Source organism: Triticum urartu, chromosome 4 (assembly GCF_003073215.2).
Source record: "Triticum urartu cultivar G1812 chromosome 4, Tu2.1, whole genome shotgun sequence".
In the NCBI taxonomy this organism is placed as follows: Eukaryota; Viridiplantae; Streptophyta; class Magnoliopsida; order Poales; family Poaceae; genus Triticum; species Triticum urartu.
The window spans coordinates 5382873-5403100 of NC_053025.1; the positions used below are offsets into that span (position 1 = coordinate 5382873).

General features: G+C 42.8%; 1 protein-coding gene across 1 annotated transcript; it reads right to left on the reverse strand.

The window, feature by feature from the left end:
• Window positions 1-13901: 13901 nt before the first annotated feature.
• On the reverse strand, window positions 13902-18187 carry LOC125550165 (probable leucine-rich repeat receptor-like protein kinase At1g35710). The gene is made up of 2 exons (XM_048713091.1): window positions 14630-18187; window positions 13902-14478 (listed from the first exon to the last, which is right to left on the reverse strand). Exons 1-2 carry the CDS (start codon window positions 18138-18140, stop codon window positions 14126-14128), a joined length of 3864 nt encoding a protein of 1287 aa, XP_048569048.1. The 5' UTR covers window positions 18141-18187; the 3' UTR covers window positions 13902-14125.
• Between the last annotated feature and the right edge of the window lie 2041 nt (window positions 18188-20228).

Genomic DNA, 20228 nt, shown 5'->3' on the forward strand with positions numbered 1-20228 from the left:
CAGGGCGGTGTCCATAGTTTCTACAAATATTTACAACATGGCAATTATTATTCAAACATGATAGATGGATATATTAGTGCCAAACGTAGAACTAGCTAGCTACCTAATCATAGTAAGCTATCGGGAGGGGGTATATATCGACAACGACGACACTACATCTATGTCCCTCGACGACCCTCGTTCCCGATAAAAAAAAGAGGAAGAAGAAGAAAAATAAGAGGAGAAGATCTCCTCTATTCTTTCTTCTCCTCTTTTTTTCTTCTTCCTCTTCTTTTTTTATCCTCTTCTTCCTCTCATGTTCGATAGGATCGCCGAGGGGTCGGGAGGTTGCGTAGTGTCTCAGGATTCAACAAAACCATGTCTTCATCATTAGGCGAAAGTAACATGTGCATGATGGTACGAAGCTCTTCAAAGTTGTTCTGGAACGGACTCCCAGATAGGATAATCCGCCTTTTGGTACAAAGTTCAGCAAGAGCCTTCCGAATATCGCTATTTGGAAGGCCTTTGCTGAATTGGTACCAAAAGGCGGATTATTCTATCCGGGACTCCATTCCAAAACAACTTTGCAGAACTTCGTACCAACATGCCCTGGTTACTTCCGGCTAATGATGAAGGCATGGATTTCTTCAATACTTTGACACTAGGAAACCTCTCTCGACCCCTCGAACCCTCGACGACCCTGGAACCCTCGACCCCTAGACGACCCTCTTCTTCCTCTCATGTTCAAGAGGATCGCCGAGGGGTCGGGAGGTTGCCTAGTGTCAAAGGATTCAACAAAACCATGTCTTCATCATTAGGCGAAAGTAACATGTGCATGATGGTACGAAGCTCTTCAAAGTTGTTCTGGAACGGAGTCCCAGATAGGATAATTCGCCATTTGGTACAAAGTTCAGCAAGAGCCTTCCGAATATCGCTATTTGGAAGGCCTTTGCTGAATTCGTACCAAAAAGCGGATTATTCTATCCGGGACTCCATTCTAGAATAACTTTGCAGAACTTCGTACCAACATGCCCTGGTTACTTCCGGCTAATGATGAAGGCATGGATTTCTTCAATACTTTGACACTAGGAAACCTCTCTCTACTTCCGGCTAATAAGAAGAAGAAGAAGAAGAAGAAGAAGAAAAGAAGAAAAAAAAGAGGAGAAGAAGAAAGGAATAGTGGAGAAAAGAGAAAATAGAATATATTCTATTTTCTTTTCTTCTCCACTATTCCTTTCTTCTTCTCCTCTTCTTTTTCTTCTTTTTTCTTCTTCTTATTTATTTCTCCTCTTCTTTTCTGTAGAGGAAACCCTAAATAGCTAGCAAGTTTCGTGGGTGTGAGATACATGTGGCCTTCGGTGTCGGACACTACATCCACGTCCCACAAGTGACGTGGGCGTCGAAGCCCGCGCCACTTGTGGGATGTGGGTGTAGTGTCCGACACCGACGGTACATGTATCTCACACCGACGATACTTTCTATTTAGGGTTTCTCCTCTACCGCTCCTCGACCTCTCGACGACCCTCGTTCCCGATAAAATAAAGAGGAAGAAGAAGAAGAAAAAAGAAGAGAAGAAAGAATAGAGGAGAAGACTTCCTCTTCTTCCTCTCCTCTTCTTCTCCCTCTTCTTCCCCTTCTTCCTCGCCTCTCTCATGAATGTCCGACGTTCTCGACCCCCCCCACGTGTCGAAGAAAAAAAAGAAGAAAAAAAAGAGGAGAAGAAGAAAGGAATAGTGGAGAAGAAGAGAAAATAGAAAGTATTCTATTTTCTCTTCTTCTCCTCTATTCCTTTCTTCCTCTCCTCTTCTTTTTCTTCTTTTTTCTTCTTCTTATTTATTTCTCCTCGTCTTCCTCTCCCCTCTTCTTCTCCTTTCTTCCTCTTCTTATTTCCTTTTTCCTCTCATTCTTTTTCTTCTTCTTCCTTTCTTAAAAATACATGAAGTAGTATTGCTTGTTTTTTTAAAATAATGATCAAATATAAATTTTAGAAAAAAGTAAAGGTTTTCCCTAATTCATTGTTCATATGAATATACAAACATTTGAACATATCATCATATATATTAACATACATTTTCTTTGCATATGCATATGAACATACATACATACATTTTTCTTTCATATGAACATACATACATACATTTTCTAAAAATCTGAACATACATACATATAAACATACATACATACATTTTCTAAAAATCTGAACATAAACATACATACATATGAACATACATACATACATATAAACATAACATACATACACAAAAAATTCTAAAAATCTGCCTAAAAAAATTATATGAAAAAAGCATACATCATCCATCCATCCATATAATGAACATATACATCATCCATATCCATCCATATAATCAACATATGCATATGAAAAAAAATTATATGAAAAGGATCGAGGGGGACAGGGAGGAAAGGGGGTCGCCGGAGCCGGACCGAACGGGGAGGAGGGGCGGCGTCGAGGCAGGGGCGGCAGTGGGGGCGGGCGCCGGCGACGACGACAATGGTGGGGGCGGGCCGGGGCGCAGGGGCGCGGCCGTGCGTGCTCGGGGACGGGGCAGGGGCACGGGGCGGCGGCCGGCGTGGGCTCGGGCGCGAGGATGGCGGCGGCCGGCGGCGGCGACGGCGACGAGGAGCGCGCGAGCGATTTGGGCAGCCTGGCGGCGGGGGCAACTGGCGACGGAGGCGAGGGAGATGTGAAATTTTCACAAGTCCTGGTTATATAGCAAGGGCATTGGTCCCGGTTCGTGGCACCAACCGGGACCAATGCCACCCTTTAGTCCCGGTTGGTGCCACGAACCGGGACCAAAGGCCAATTTCAGCAGCCCAAAGGGCGGGAAGCGAAGCCCATTGGTCCCGGTTGGTGGCACCAACCGGGACTAAAGGGGGGCAATGGTCACGGCTGGTGCCACCAACCGGGACCAATGCCCCCTTTAGTCCCGGTTGGTGCCACCAACCGGGACCAATGCCCTTGTGCTGCCCGCGCCCATAAGTTTAGTCCCACATCGCTAGTTGAGAGCGCCGGCACTGGTTTATAAGGTCTGCTGCCTCTCCCTCCCGAACTCCTCTGAATAGCAGGCCTATGGGCCTATTGACACTGCTTTGCCTGTGGGCCGGGCCTTCTGCGGGCCTGAATCCTGGCCCATGTAGGGTTTCTAGTCGTATTCAGGCCGTGGAGGCCCAGTAGGTGGCATTTTTTTTTGGTTTTTTCTTTTTTATTTCTATATTTTTTTGGTTTTTTATTTTTTTTATTTCTACTTAAAACTAAATACTTACAGTTTTTTAGTGATTTCTTTTTGCTTTTAGGTCACAAAAATTATAAATTTTCTGTTAGTGCCATTAGTTTTAAATTTTAAATAGTTTAAATTTGAATTTTTAAAAATTTGTGTGAATCACTAGTTTATGAATAACTTTACTATAAAATTAGAATTTTTTTTCTATTTATTTTTTATTTCTACTTACAACTAAATACTTACAGTTTTTTAGTGATTTCTTTTTGCTTTTAGGTCACAAAAATTATAAACTTTCTGTTAGTGCCATTAGTTTTAAATTTTAAATAGTTTAAATTTGAATTTTTAAAAATTTGTGTGAATCACTAGTTTATGAATAACTTTACTATAAAATTAGAATTTTTTTTCTATTTATTTTTTATTTCTACTTACAACTAAATACTTACAGTTTTTTAGTGATTTCTTTTTGCTTTTAGGTCACAAAAATTATAAACTTTCTGTTAGTGCCATTAGTTTTAAATTTTAAATAGTTTAAATTTGAATTTTTAAAAATTTGTGTGAATCACTAGTTTATGAATAACTTTACTATAAAATTAGAATTTTTTTCTTCTTTGCTATTTATTTTTTATTTATACTTACAATTAAATACTTATAGTTTGATTTTAGGTCACAAAAATTATATTCTTTTTGCTATTGAAGAATATTATAGTTTTATTTTAGTTGATCATAACATAATATTTTAATTGATTGTTTTTATTTTCATAAAAGTTTTGTAGTTCATTCTGTTTGCTATTAATTCATTCTTTGAGCTAAATGACTCTGAAATTGGAAAGCATTTCAAAATGAACTCTGAAAAGGTTGAAAGTTGGCATGGTATCATCATTTCACCCACATAGCATGTTCCAAAAAGTAGAGAGGGTTACGACAAAAACTTGATGCACTTCGTGTACAAAATGGACAATCACTTTCGAAGTATCAAAGTTTCAAACCATAAGACATGAAAGCATTTCAAATGAACTCTGAAAAAGTTGAAAGTTGGGATGCATGGTATCATAATTTCACCCACATAGCATTTTCTTATTGCGGGAGAAAGTCTTCACTTTTTCTTCGCTTGTGTCATTTGCTTATTGCGCCGTAACCATGGATAATCTTCATTGTTTATCAGGATGCTTGGGTCAGCCTTGACATTGAAGGGAGGAATTTCATGAAACTTTTCATAATCTTCAGACATGTCTGTCTTGCCGTCCACTCCCAGGATGTCCCTTTTTCCTGAAAGAACTATGTGGCGCTTTGGCTCATCGTATGATGTATTCGCTTCCTTATCTTTCTTTTTTTCTCGGTTTGGTAGACATGTCCTTAACATAGATAACCTGTGCCACATCATTGGCTAGGACGAACGGTCGTCAGTACCCAAGATTTTTCAGATCCACTGTTGTCATTCCGTACTGTGGTCTACCTGTACCCCGCCGCCTGACAGATTGACCCATTTGCACTTAAACAAAGGGACCTTAAAATCAGTCCGTAGTCAAGTTCCCATATGTCCACTATGTAACCATAATATGTGTCCTTTCCGCTCTCTGGTTGCTGCATCAAAGCGGACACCGCTGTTTTGGTTGGTGCTCTTTTGATCTTGGGCGATCGTGTAAAATGTATTCCCATTTATCTCGTATCCTTTGTAAGTCAATACAGTCAAAGATGGTCCCCTGGACAACAAGTACAACTCATCACAAACAGTGTTGTCACCTCTGAGACGTGTTTCCAACCAACTGCTGAAAGTCCTGATGTGTTCACATGTAATCCAGTCGTCGCACTGCTCCGGGTGTTTGGAGCGCAGACTGTTCTTGTGTTCATCGACATACGGGGTCACCAAGGTAGAGTTCTGTAGAACTGTGTAGTGTGCTTGAGACCAAGAATATCCGTCCCTGCATATTATTGAGTCTCTTCCAAGAGTGCCTTTTCCAGTCAGTCTCCCCTCATACCGCGATTTAGGGAGACCTATCTTGTTAAGGCCAGGAATGAAGTCAACACAAAACCCGATAACATCCTCTGTTTGATGGCCCATGGAGATGCTTCCTTCTGGCCTAGCGCGGTTACGGACATATTTCTTTAGGACTCCCATGAACCTCTCAAAGGGGAACATATTGTGTAGAAATACGGGCCCCAGGATGACAATCTCGTCGACTAGATGAACTAGGACGTGCGTCATGATATTGAAGAAGGATGGTGGGAACACCAGCTCGAAACTGACAAGACATTGCGCCACATCACTCCTTAGCCTTGGTACGATTTCTGGATCGATCACCTTCTGAGAGATTGCATTGAGGAATGCACATAGCTTCACAATGGCTAATCGGACGTTTTCCGGTAGAAGCCCCCTCAATGCAACCGGAAGCAGTTGCGTCATAATCACGTGGCAGTCATGAGACTTTAGGTTCTGAAACTTTTTCTTTGGCATATTTATTATTCCCTTTATATTCGACGAGAAGCCAGTCGTGACCTTCATACTGAGCAGGCATTCAAAGAAGATTTCTTTCTCTTCTTTCGTAAGAGCGTAGCTGGCAGGACCTTTATACTGCTTCGGAGGCATGCCGTCTTTTTCGTGCAAACTTTGCAGGTCCTCGTGCCTCAGGTGTATCTTTTGTCTTCCCATACACGCCCAAGAAGCCTAGCAGGTTCACGCAAGTTCTTCGTCACGTGCATCACGTCGATTGAGAGCGGACCTCTAGGTCTTTCCAGTAGGGTAGGTCCCAAAATATAGATTTCTTCTTCCACATGGGTGCGTGTCCCTCAGCGTCATTCGGAACAGCTAGTCCGCCGGGACCCTTTCCAAAGATTACGTGTAAATTGACCATAGCAAGTACGTGATCACCGGTACGCATGGCGGGCTTCTTCCGGTGATTGCCTCGCCTTTGAAATGCTTGCCTTTCTTTCGACATTGATGGTTGGTCGGAAGAAATCGACGATGGCCCAGGTACACATTCTTCCTGCATTTGTCCAGGTATATACTTTCAGTGTCATCTAAACAGTGCGTGCATGCGTGGTATCCTTTGTTTGTCTGTCCTGAAAGGTTACTGAGAGCGGGCCAATCGTTGATGGTCACGAACAGCAACGCCTTAAGGTTAAATTCCTCCTGTCTGTGCTCATCCCACGTACGTACACCGTTTCCATTCCACAGCTGTAAAAGTTCTTCAACTAATGGCCTTAGGTACACATCAATTTCGTTGCCGGGTTGCTTAGGGCCTTGGATGAGAACTGGCATCATAATGAACTTCCGCTTCATGCACATCCAAGGAGGAAGGTTATACATACATAGAGTCACGGGCCAGGTGCTGTGATTGCTACTCTGCTCCCCGAAAGGATTAATGCCATCCGCGCTTAAAGCAAACCATACATTCCTTGGGTCCTTTGCAAACTCATCCCAGTACTTTCTCTCGATTTTTCTCCACTGCGACCCGTCAGCGGGTGCTCTCAACTTCCCATCTTTCTTTCGGTTCTCACTGTGCCATCGCATCAACTTGGCATGCTCTTCGTTTCTGAACAGACGTTTCAACCGTGGTATTATAGGAGCATACCACATCACCTTCGCAGGAACCCTCTTCCTGAGGGGCTCGCCGTCAACATCACCAGGGTCATCTCGTCTGATCTTATACCGCAACGCACCGCATACCGGGCATTCGTTCAGATCCTTGTAGGCACCGCGGTAGAGGATGCAGTCATTAGGGCATGCATGTATCTTCTCCACCTCTAATCCTAGAGGGCATACGACCTTCTTTGCTGCGTATGTACTGTCGGGCAATTCGTTATCATTTGGAAGCTTCTTCTTCAATATTTTCAGTAGCTTCTCAAATCCTTTGTCAGCCACAGCATTCTCTGCCTTCCACTGCAGCAATTCCAGTACGGTACCGAGCTTTGTGTTGCCATCTTCGCAATTGGGGTATAACCCTTTTTTGTGATCCTCTAACATGCGATCGAACTTCAGCTTCTCCTTTTGACTAATGCATTGCGTCCTTGCATCGACAATGACCCGGCGGAGATCATCATCATCGGGCACATCGTCTGGTTCCTCTTTATCTTCAGCAGCTTCACCCGTGGCAGTATCATTGGGCACATCGTCTGGTTCCTCTTGATCTTCACCAGCTCCCCCCGTTGCAGCATCACCGTATTCAGGGGGCACATAGTTGTCATCGTACTCTTCTTCTTCGCCGTCTTCCATCATAACCCCTATTTCTCCGTGCCTCGTCCAAACATTATAGTGTGGCATGAAACCCTTGTAAAGCAGGTGGGAGTGAAGGATTTTCCGGTTAGAGTAAGACCTCGTATTCCCACATTCAGTGCATGGACAACACATAAAACCATTCTGCTTGTTTGCCTCAGCCGCATCGAGAAACTCATGCACGCCCTTATTGTACTCGCGGGTGTGTCTGTCACCGTACATCCATTGCCGGTTCATCTGCGTGCATTATATATAATTAAGTGTCCAAATTAATAGAAGTTCATCATCACATTAAAACCAAAGTGCATACATAGTTCTCATCTAACAACATATAGCTCTCCAGAGCATCTAAATAATTAAACCATACATTGAAACTATGTAAAACATTTCAATGCGAAAACAAATGCGATCATAATCGCAACCAAGGTAACAATTGATCCAACGGCATAATGATACCAAGCCTCGGTATGAATGGCATATTTTCTAATCTTTCTAATCTTCAAGCGCATTGCATCCATCTTGATCTTGTGATCATCGACGACATCCGCAACATGCAACTCCAATATCATCTTCTCCTCCTCAATTTTTTTTATTTTTTCCTTCAACAAATTGTTTTCTTCTTCAACTAAATTTAACCTCTCGACAATAGGGTCGGTTGGCATTTCCGATTCACATACATCCTAGATAAATAAAATCTATGTCACGTTGGTCGGCATAATTTTCATAAACAATAAATGAACCAATAGTTATAGAAGATAATATACATACCAAATCCGAATCATAGACAGGACGAGGGCCGACGGGGGCGGATACCAAAACCATCGCACTATATAAGATGCAATAATAAATGTAAGAAAATGATACAAGTATCTATCTAAACAGACAAGTAAGAATATTTTTCCTTTCAGAAAGAAGATAAGAACAAGAGGCTCACCACGGTGGTGTCGGTGATGAGATCAGCGCGGGTGATCGACGGCGGTGAAGACGGGGACGGGGCGTGACGGACCGCTAAATCTAGACAAATCTCGAGGAAAATGGAGCTTGGAGGTCGAGCTTCGAGAGGAGAAAGTTTAAGTAGTGTGGCTCGGGCATTCCATCGAACACCTCATGTGCATAGGAGGTGAGCTAGAGCACCACAAACCCCTCCCCTCGCCGGCCAGAGAAAAACAGAGCACTCCAGTGCTCTGCTCGCGGGCGAGGGTATATATAGACACCTCACTGGTCCCGGTTTGTGGCAAGAACCGGGACTAAAGGGGAGCCTTTGGTCCCGGTTCAGCCACCAACCGGGACCAATGGTGGTGGGCCAGGAGCGAGGCCCATTGGTCCCGGTTCATCCCACCAACCGGGACCAAAAGGTCCAGACGAACCGGGACCAATGGCCCACGTGGTACGGCCGCCCCCTGGGCTCACGAACCGGGACCAATGCCCACATTAGTCCCGGTTCTACACTGAACCGGGACTAATGGGCTGAGCCGGCCTGGACCATAGCCCTGTTTTCTACTAGTGCTAAAGGCCTCTCCTATATATACAACACTTGCGAAAATTCAGTTAGATCTCCCCACTTCTTTCTTTTCAACCTCTCGCACGCGCCCGTCGCCCGTCGTCGTCGCCGCCGCCCGTCGTCCGTCGTCGTCGTCGTCCCCGCCGCCGCCCGTCGTCGTCGCCGTCTCGCGCCGCCGCCCCGAACGCCGCGCACCGCCGTCCGCCGTCGTTCCGCCGCGGTCCCGTACGTACGTCTCTTGCTCTCCTCGCGTACCCGCCGCGCTGTCGTCCGTCGTCGTCGCACCCGGCCTGTACGCCGGCGCCCCCGCCCATACGTACGCCGCCCCCGCCCCGTACGCCGGCACCCCCGCTCGTACGTACGGGGCGGCGGGCCGCACACACACATACACACACATATGTACACACATATATACGTACACACACATACACACACACATTTTTTTTACTTATTTTCTATTTTTTAGAAAAGTTAATTAGATGATCGAATGTTAGATGAATTAGCTAGATAGAAAATTGTCGAACTAGAGATTTGAACTAGTTGAATAATTAATATAACTAGTTTATTTTTAGTAAGAAAATTGTCGAACTAGTTTATTTAGGTATATGAGATTTGAACTAGTTCAATAATTAATATAACTAGTTTATTTTTAGTAAGAAAATTTAGTATCTGAGATTTGATGATCTAATTAAAATATTATTTGTTAATGCTTTTTCTGTTTATTTAATTTTTTATATATTTTGAGTTTATATAAATGTTAGATTAATGTCGAATGTTAGATGAATTAGATAGAAAAGTTAAATATATAGTAATGTCAATTGTTAGAGATGAATATAGTTAGATATATTAATGTCAAATGTTAGATGAATATATATTTGGCTAGATATTAATTAATGTTAGATAGTAATAGGTGTTTAATGTTTCACCTATATGAACATAGGAAATGTCATCTGACGACGAAAAAGATTTTTATGTGCGAACACTGTGAAGACCAGCGCGGCCTGTGCGACAGAAATTTCCTTGTTGATGGTAGGCGCTTCAGCATCAAGCTGGATGAGACATTCGAAGTTGATACAGTAAGTCACTTTGGTCAATTATTATTTGAATGCAAAACTTATGCTTCATTTGCTTCAACTTATAATTTTAAATTTTCACTATTCTACTAGCGCATCCCCTGCCATGCAAGAATTTTTGTCTTGGATAAGATAGGTTTTAGTGCTATAGATGATATGGAGGTAAAGAGAGTTTACTTGAAGACGGAGCATGGGTATACTTTCAACGTCAAATTATATAATGGAGACACATACACCCATTTTGAATGCAAAACTTGGCAAGCACTATGCAAGGCTTATGCATTTGAGCCTGATATGGTTATCACCTTTGATATTCGTCCGGAAGATGATATTGAAGGTAATATAGACATCTGGGTCGATGTGCAAACGCCTCCAGTTCTACCATTATGGTGAGTTTTTCTCAACCATGCATGCATATGTTTATGTCTTTGATACAGTTTATTCAAAAATAGTTGACAACTAATTTGTATTGTCAGCTTATTTCGGTTCAAGCAAACATGTCCGGCGCTTGGTAGACAGGACCTACTACTGCCCCGGGGCTCAACTAAACTGCGAGGAGATAAGTCATTATGTTTCATGGCTTGAGGATCTTAATACTGTCAAGACAAATTTTTCTGAACTTAGAAATGTTAGTACTCAAAACGTGCGACCAATGGTGATCGTATTGAACTACGGTCACATCTATAATCGAAAGATGGTAAGATTTTTAACTATTTGTCCTTAATTAGTGCATCTTTTGCATACATTATTTTTGAAGCTAAACTTTCATTGCTTAGTATATTAATTACTATACGATGTTCTTCAACAGGGACTTCCGATGACAGTTGTGCCTCAGTGGATCGAGACTAAAGGTGACATGTCAATGGTTAGTTTACGGCCAAGATATCCTACATTGCACATGAGTGCATTCAGGATTTCTGAAAGCGAAGAATGCTTAATAGTGAAAGAGTGGAGCAAAATTGTTAACGATCGTAGAGAAGTACTAGGGGGCAGCAAGGAGAAGCGCAACCCAAGATTAGGAGACAGATTCATCTGCATGCTCCAGTATGATGAATCAGGAGAGCTATACATGTTCTATGCTATTCTACCTGAGAGGGAGCAGCAGGAGTAGCTAGCTACTAGTTCATGCTCTTAATTAGTACTTGTCTCATGTCCGTGTCCTGAACTTCGATGTTGGTGATGATTATGTTGAACTCGATGATATCTTTGCTTCTGTTACAAAGTGAATGTTTCCTCTTTAAGCTAGCCAGTGTTGGTGATGATTAGATAGTTAGCGGTAATGACTATGATGATTAAATAGTGGTATAATTAGACGACTACGATGATTTTTAGCTAGCTAGAGTTTATTTATTTATTAATATGCGATGATGATGATGATGATGATGATGATGACGACGACTACAACTCATTATAACGTAAAATATTCCTAAATTAAATTGATAACACAAATTTAATTGAAAAATAAAAAATAAAACAAAAACATTTAGTACCGGTTGGTGTTACCAACCGGTACTAAAGGGCTCCCGCCCCCCGGAGCTGGCTTGTGCCATGTGGTTTCCCTGAACCGGTGCTAAAGGGGGGAGGGGCTTTAGTGCCGGTTACGGAACCGGCACTAAAGGGCCTTATGAACCAGTGCTATTGCCCGGTTCTGCACTAGTGGCGGACATCCTGACCAAATCACTTGGCCGTGTCCGGTTCCAGGAGCTACGCGACAAAGTCGGGATCAACGACATCAAGCTCCTTTGACAAGGTTGAGGGGGAGATTGTTGAGTCAACCATGGTCTTCGGACACATGCATGTTGCACCAACCGGCGGTAGCTTCCTTGACATGTAAGGAAGTAGTAATTACCTAGTAGTTTCCAGGAATGTGATGTGCATGTACGTAGTAGTTTCCTAGCAGTTTTCTAGACGTTTACTTGACTTGACCCGGGCTGACCTGTGGCCTATAAAAGGAGATGATCCCATCGGTTGTAGGCAGGCCATTCCAGTGCAATAACAATCAGCCACAAGAGCTCTTCCATATGCGTGTGTTCAGTGTAGAAGCATTGTTCAGCCACTAGTACTAGTAGTCTAGTACGTGAGCTCCGCTCCAACTCGATTGTGTGTGTGTAGCACCCAGTTCGTGTCCTCCTGTGCTAGTATAGCTAGACATCCGGCAGTAGCTCATCTCTAGACTGTAGTTGGGCTAACATTTTAGAAGCATCCTAGCGATATTCCAAACCTTGTAAGCCTCGGCAATCTTTTCATAAATACACATGCGGCCCGAGCAAAGGGTTTAATACTTCTCATCAAATCTTACACGGAGGAGTGGGTTGGCCCGCAGCAGCAGCAGCAGCAGCAGGGTCGTCGTCGTCGGGGAGCGGGATGGGGAACAGCTCCAGGAACTCTTCTTCTTGGAACTGTGACCACGGCTGGCCGCCGTCCTCCTCCAACTGCCTCCACCAGCCGTCATCGGAGAAAGGGAACGGCTCTTCGGGCTGCGGCCCCATGACGACCAGCTCGTCGTAGGAGTAGGGCCACGGCTCCGCCGGCTCCATGATCAGCTCGTCGTAGGGGTAGGGCTCCCGCGCCATGGACGCCGATGGAGATCGATCTCGCGCGCTTCTTCGAGTTGGATTGGATGGTGTGGTTCCTCGATCGATCTCCGGCCCTTTGGCTTCGCGTGGGGCTGCTGTATATATAAGCGGTGAGTCCGAGTCTGGCAAGGAGTCCAACTCAACCAGAAAAAAGGCCCAATATGTGGGCATGTTGCAGATTGAGTGGAGGACGTGCAGAGCCTAAAGCAGAATTTGCAAATTCTTCTCCGTGTCATGACTCATGAGGCTGGGCTTCCATACTATTTGCTACCTCAGCAATACTTACAGGGAATGGCTACAAATCAGTCAGCTGAATTTTTGGTTTGAGGTCAGTCAATTTTTGCACCGTTGGATGGAAAATCAATGGCCCACAGTCTTCTCCAACCTCTGGACACATCTCCTTCCTTCATTCATTCAGAAATCGATTGACGCTGAATTCGCATCAGCTGACTGATGTGTAGCTAAACTGATACTTACACTCTTTGCTAAAAAAAAGCAATACTTAAACTCGGCAAGTTTCTCAAAAAAAGAAAACTTACATTCGGCATATTTCTGAAACAACAAAAAAACTATATTCTGCATTCTTATATTAATAGTATTTTTTTACCTTGCATATATTACCATGTATATGACTCTTTTATTTTACCAAATCACTCCATGATTATAAGACGTGCATTGCACGTACTAGTATTAGTTTAGTTTATTACAGAGGGAGTAACATCAAAACTAATACCACATAAATAAAATATCCCAGACCAAATTTCTCTTCAACTTAAATGTTATTGTTCATATAAATTTTGAGCATCTATATGACTTTAAAGCACACACAACATAACCATAAATCCTTTTAAAGCAGAGAAAAGTGTTTGAAATTCGGGATAGCCCCAAAAAAGACAAAACCCAGTAAGTCGGACAGAGCCTAGCCCATTCTCACCGGCGGCAGAAGAGAGAATGGATGTTCACCATAAACCCTGGCGTCTGGCCAGTTTGCCGGTGCGCATCGATGGGACAGTGCATGTGACTCTGTCAAACTCGTCGACCATGTCGCGACCATGGTGCGCACTGGCCAGGGGCGTGAGGGAGAGATGACTTGCCGAGCATGAGGGGGCGATGGCGACACACATGACAGGAAGGCCCAACTCCTTTATGTAAGTCCCCAATCTCCTTTCTTTAGGTTTTCAGTAGTAATTCTAGGCAAAGGGCAGGGAACACGTATATGCTAGTAGCAGGTTAGTAGGTATATATGAGTTATCCACGACAAAATAATCGTCGTCGTTCCACATGACAGATTTATCCACGACCAAATTACTTATGGACCCGTTAGTGTAGACTAGTTTTGCAGTAGTGCATTGTCTCTTCGAACAATGATACAATAGTACATGTTTGCTTTTTTTTTACAGCAGTACATGTTTGCTAGTTCCATATACACCATAATATGTTACCTTTCATGTCAGTTATAGAGGAAACAACACTTTTTAACCAAGTAGCTAGGTAGGTAGCAGAGAAGAAACCACATGATACAAATTAATTATCCATAGCCACATGCACTACATCACAGGAAAGGTGATGCCGGCGTGCAAATAATCAACACGATCTTCACAAGCTTTAATCGTAGATAGCTCGTCGCTGGCACGTCGCGCCGTTGGTCTGCGGGATGGAAGCGGCTCCAGGCACTGAACTGCGACACTGAGCATGCAGTATATTTCTATGGCGGATTCAGCATCCGGGAGGGCAAGCCTGGAGTCCAACAGATCCCGCATGCACACAAAATTGTTCTTGGTGGCCAACGAGAGGGATGAGAGCAAATCGCCTGGATGAGATCCCATAAATAGCTCCAAAACGAGCACTCCGAAGCTGTATACATCACATTTCTCCGTCACGTTTTCTGTATATGCCAGCTCTGCAATTAATACAAATAAATTAGTGCATATGTTACAACTGAGAAGTTCAAAGTCCATCGTAGTCATTAGATTACATCAATCTTTCCATCTATGTACACATTTTGGCCAAAACTGCAAAAAATGGTAGATAAGGTTTTTAGTTTTGTTTACCTGGGGCAAGGTAGCCTTTCGTCCCAGCTAGCCTTGTGAGATTTTGGCCATAAATATTGAGTATTTTAGCCGTACCAAAGTCAGAGATGCATGCTCTAAATTCTTGATCAAGCAAAATATTGTTGCTTGTTATGTCTCTATGGACTATTGTTGATGAACAATCATGGTGCATGTATGCCAAAGCATGAACCACATCCAATACAATACATATCCGCCTTCTCCAATCCAATTCAATTGCCTTTTCATTGTCCTTCAACATTTTTGCCAAGTCTCCTCTCTTCATATATTCATAGATAAGGAACCTGCCTTGGCTAGAGGAACAATAACCGAAAAGTTGTACGATGTTTCGATGACGAATCTGCACCAATGCCTCAACTTCACGATTGAACAACTGCTCATTTACACAACACTCATCTTCTATCATGTGTATCTTCTTCACTGCAAATATTTCACCTGTTGCTGCAAGTATAGCTTTATAGACAGATCCATATCCCCCGGTTCCTATGCAATGCATGTCGCTAAAATAGTTGGTTGCTTCAACTATTTGCTTGAACACATTTGCCCCATCAAAACTCCAAATAGAGAAGACTTTTTCTTGTGTTACTTTATCATTGTTGGTTTCCTTGGTTTTCTTTCTTTCATGCGAGAACATCAATATCATCACAATAAGAATAAGACATATCAGACCCAGAACAGGAGCTAGTACAAGTATTTTGTATCCTTTCCACTTGCCTCTTACACTATTACAAGGGGGTAATCCATTCACCACACCACATAGCTTCTTATTATGCATGAACCATTGGTTTGGAGCTCGTTGGAAGAGCTTACTATTCGGGACTGGCCCTTCCAATTCATTACAAGATACATCAATGGATGTCAAGCTTTCCATACTTTGAAATGATGATGGGATGGAGCCATTTAGTTCATTATGTGAAAGATTCAGACTTTCTAGCATGCTCAAACCACTAAGTTGGCTTGGTATTGCCCCAATAAATGAATTGTCACTTAAATCCAATTCGTATAAATTGCGCAATGACCCTAGCTCGGCATGGATGTCTCCTATGAAGTTATTGTGATTCAGCTTTAAAAGGCGAAGTTTCAAACAATGCTCAATTGAATATTGTACCGAACCATTTAGGTTATTTGATGACAAATCCAGTAACTCCAGACTGGACAGTGCTCCAATTTCTTGCGGAATACTTCCATGCAACAAATTGTTCGCGAGGCTCAAGTTGAACAATTTTTTCAGATTGCCTAGTGCACTTGGAATCTCTCCTTCAAGCTTGTTTGATGAAAGATCAAGTAACCCTAGTTGAGATAGTTGCCCCATACTTGCGGGTATTTCCCCCGTAAGGTTGTTGTTTGAGATTCGTAGCATCTGAAGATTATGACAATCCCCCCAGAGAAACGATAGTTGACCAAATAGATTGTTTGATCTCATATCCATGTAGACAAGATTTGGATACACCCCCATCTTGGAAATATCTCCTTCTATCTGATTCCTTTCAAGACGAACTCTAACTAGGCTTTTGCAGTTTATCAAACTTGACGGCAAAGGCCCATTGAGATTGTTGTCAAATGCGATTAATGTCTTGAGCATGCCGCCAACACACAAGCTTGGCGGCAAGGGACCAGAGAGATTGTTACCCTCAAATTGTATATGGTTGAGATTCATTAAGGTGCCAATTTCTTGTGGAACATGTCCGGAGAATTGGTTATCATCAAGGAATAATGTATTGAGCTTTGTCATATTTCCGAAGGTATTGGGGATGCAACCCATGAGTTTGTTTTTGTCAAGTTCCAAGTCTTCTAGATTCACCAAGTAACCTAGTTCTCGAGGAATACCCCCTGAAAGTTGGTTCCCCCCTAGGTTCAAGGTAGTAAGCTTTGTCAAGTTTCCCAAGGCATTGGGGATGGAACCAAAGAGTTTGTTTCTATGAAGTTCCAAGTCTTCTAGATTCACCAAGGACCCTAGTTCTCGGGGAACATGCCCGGAAAGTAGGTTATCATATAGGTACAACGTAGTGAGCTTGGTCAAATTTCCAAAGGTATTGGGGATGGAACCCAAGAGTTTGTTTTTGTAAAGTTGCAAGTCTTCTAAACTCACCAAGGAACCTAATTCTTTAGGAACATCTCCGGAGATTTGGTTACGGAAAAGGTACAAGGTAGTGAGCTTGTTCAAATTTCCAAACGTATCGGGGATGGAACCTGTGACTTGGTTGTTTTGAAGCAACAAATGTTCAAAATTCACCAAGAAACCTATTTCTCGCGAAACATGTCCAGAGAGTTGGTTGTCATATAGGGACAAGGTAGTGATATTGGTCAAATTTACAAAGGTATTGGGGATGGATCCCATGAGTGTGTTGTTGCTAAGATCCAACAATTCTAGATTTACCAGGGAACCTAGTTCTTGAGGAATATGCCCGGACAATTGGTTATTATATAGGGACAAGGCAGTGATATTGGTCAAGTTTCCAAAGGTATTGGGGATGGAACCCACTAATTGGTTGTTGTGAAGCAACAACACTTGCAAATTCACAAGATAACCTAGTTCTCGAGGAACATGTCCAGAGAATTGGTTACGATGAAGATACAAGGTAGTGAGCTTGGTCAAATTTCCAAAGGAACCGGGAATGGAACCCGTGAGTCTGTTTGTGGAAAGTTCCAAGTCTTCCAGATTCACCAAGGAACTTAGTTCTGGAGGAACATGTCCGGATAGTTGGTTATCCCATAGGTACAATCCAGTGATGTTAATCAAACTCCCAAAGGTATTGGGGATGGAACCCATGAGTTTGTTGCTGCTAAGTGCTAACTCCTCTAGTTTCACGATGTAACCTAGTTCTCGAGGAATATGTCCAGATAACTGATTACCATCAAGGTACAAGATGGTGAGCTCAGTGCAATTCCCTAGACTTGTTGGAATGGGGCCTGTGAGGTTGTTGGTGGAAAGATCTAACATTTTCAACTTGTTTAGGTAGCCTAGTTCAACGGGTATAGGACCAGACAAGTGGTTGTTTGACAAGTCCAACCCAACGAGACTCTCTAGGTGTTTTATTTGTCTCGGTATTGGACTGGAGAGTCCATTCCCATGGAGCAGGAGGTGGCGGAGGTTTGGCAAGGATGATGCTAAAGCAGGTGGAAAGGGGCCTCTTATCTGATTGTAGGGTAGTCGGATACTCGTGAGAGTATGCAACGCCGTGAAGTTGAGGGCCTTCAGCTCCGCTCTCAGCCGCAACCCCCGTAGAGAGATCTCGGTGATGGTTGCTTGATGCTCGCCACACCTGATGCCGTACCAGCCGCATGGCCGTGTCGTGGTGTTTCCCCAGGATTGGAGCTGGGCTGGGGGGGTCTGTATGGTGGCTTTCCAGGCGAGGAGGGCTCCTGCCTGTTCTTCCAGGAGGGATGGGAGTGGCGCTGCCATGGCCCGGGGAAAGGGAAACGAGGCTAGTAGGAGAGCCAGCGAGACAAGCTTTAGGTGAGGGGAGGTCTCCATGGCGGCTAGTCGTCGCATGGCAGCTGGAGTAGGTTATTGGTTTTGTGCCTGTGAGACTGATCCGTGGAGTGTTCTTATATATTCGTGGAAGAAGAGGCACCAAGAAAGGCTGGGCTCTCGTACTGTCCATGCATTATACACACAGACGTGGAAATTCTGTCCACGCAAAATGAATTCTGGATCTCTGTGAGCTGCGGCGCAGATTTTTTGGACTGGTATTAAATCCCGATGGAGACGGACAAGTCGCTGTTAGTGTAGATCGAGATCGAGAAAAGTCAATTCCCTGCTGAAAAATACACCGCCGATTTATATGACTAGTGACTAGCTAGTGAGTGATATGGTTGGACTCTGACTCGAGGCTAGAATGCCGACGTGCCGACATGCTTCTCGATCGAGTTCATCACCAATGATGGATACGATTGTATTGTACTTTCTCTGTCCTGATTTATTAGTCTCCTTTGTATTTTATGTCAAAATTTGACCAAATATTTAACTAACAAAATGTTAATGCATGTCATCAAAAATTATATCGCTGGATTCGTATTTGAACATAGTTTTTAACGACATTATTTTTTATAAGATGCATTAACATTTTACAGTTAAATCTATGATCAAAATTTGGCACAAAATACAATGAAGACCAATAAACTAGCCCGAAGGTAGTACTACCATGCCCTTATACTATCTGTGTGCTTGAAGACTGTTATTATTACAAGAAAAATAAAGTAGAGTCATATACTATCGGCGTTTCGAAGGGTGCCCGTATCTAAGCTTTCTTTAATTATGTGCTTGAAGCTTTGCTACGTGGCAATTAGTTGACCCACTTTATCACCTATTTTTTTGATATGCGATAATAATAATAATAATAATAATAATAATAATAATAATAATAATAATAATAATACAGAACACTCGAGTCCAATCATTTCTCTCTAAGTGGAATATTACAGGGAAAGGGAAAACCTTGAGTTCCAGACCAGTGATGGGGTAAAATAATTATGTTCCTGCTTGTTCCAATACATTCGGTAAAAGTTTGTTTATTTAGGTGTTTTTCACAACCCTCTGGATGATGTGATCACAACCTAATCTATCACGTTGTTCATAAACCGATATAGAAGACATAGGTGGCGTCAAGCAACATGATACTAAAGATTTCATTTCTCCAATGATGTTGTGTGCGCAGTCGGTGCTAATGAGGTGGAGCTGGCCAAAAAATACTAAATTTAAATGGATTATTTGGAAAAAGACAATTTTTTGAAATAATTGAAATTGTTCTATGAAAACAATTGAAATCATCTTTGAAAATTAATGAAACCATTAATTTGAAAAAAGACTAAATATTTATTTATTAATAAATTATAATTGGTCTTTTCAAACAAATATAAATCAATCTTTTGGAAAAAATTGAATTGGTAATTGGAAAATAAGTCATTGAAATTAGTCTTTTGAAACAACTGCAATCGGCCTTTTCAAACAACTGGGCTGTCTATTAAGATAATTGAAAGCAGTGAAATAATTCAAATTGATCTCTTGTATAATTTACCGGATTATTCCCTGGGGTTGCATCTGATTCTTTGAGTAATCTCAGGTTCAATTCAATGTGTGGAACACCAGAGCCTCGAATGACCTTTTCCGGCTAGGCTGTCTCGTGACGAATTAGAGCAACCACTCCTGTTATCCGAGTGGACATCCTGGTCTTTGCTCGGTGAATTGAGGGAAGAGCCATAAAACATGAGATGTTCCAGGTTCTCTATAGGAGGTGTTTCGCGGCGTGACACTAATCTTTGTTTCTACAAACACTGCAATATGTAAATAAAAATTATAATAATTAAAAAAATGCGGAAAATGATTTTAACGCTAACCCAACATACCTCACCATTGGTTGTTGGGGGCATTGAGAACGAGCGGCTCTGTCGGGGAGGAAAATTGGTCGGAAAGCCAATGGCGAGGCGGTCGACAACATACATGACGCAACCAGGGCAGGGCGACGCTGAACCGGCGAGGTCAGCGGTCCTAAGGAAGCATCCGGGAAGGACAATGTCGCATTGGAGTCGTAACCGGGGTCGAGAAAGCGTCAGAAGCGGGGCACTCCGGCATCGACGAAGT

What these genes read in the sequence shown, in the direction of transcription:
- LOC125550165 (XM_048713091.1), bottom strand. Translation starts at nt 18,140, where the DNA reads ATGCGACGACTAGCCGCCATGGAGACCTCCCCTCACCTAAAGCTTGTC. An exon ending in GAAAGGCTACCTTGCCCCAG is followed by an intron (nt 14,479 to 14,629) that starts GTAAACAAAACT and finishes TATTAATTGCAG; the next exon opens with AGCTGGCATATACAGAAAAC.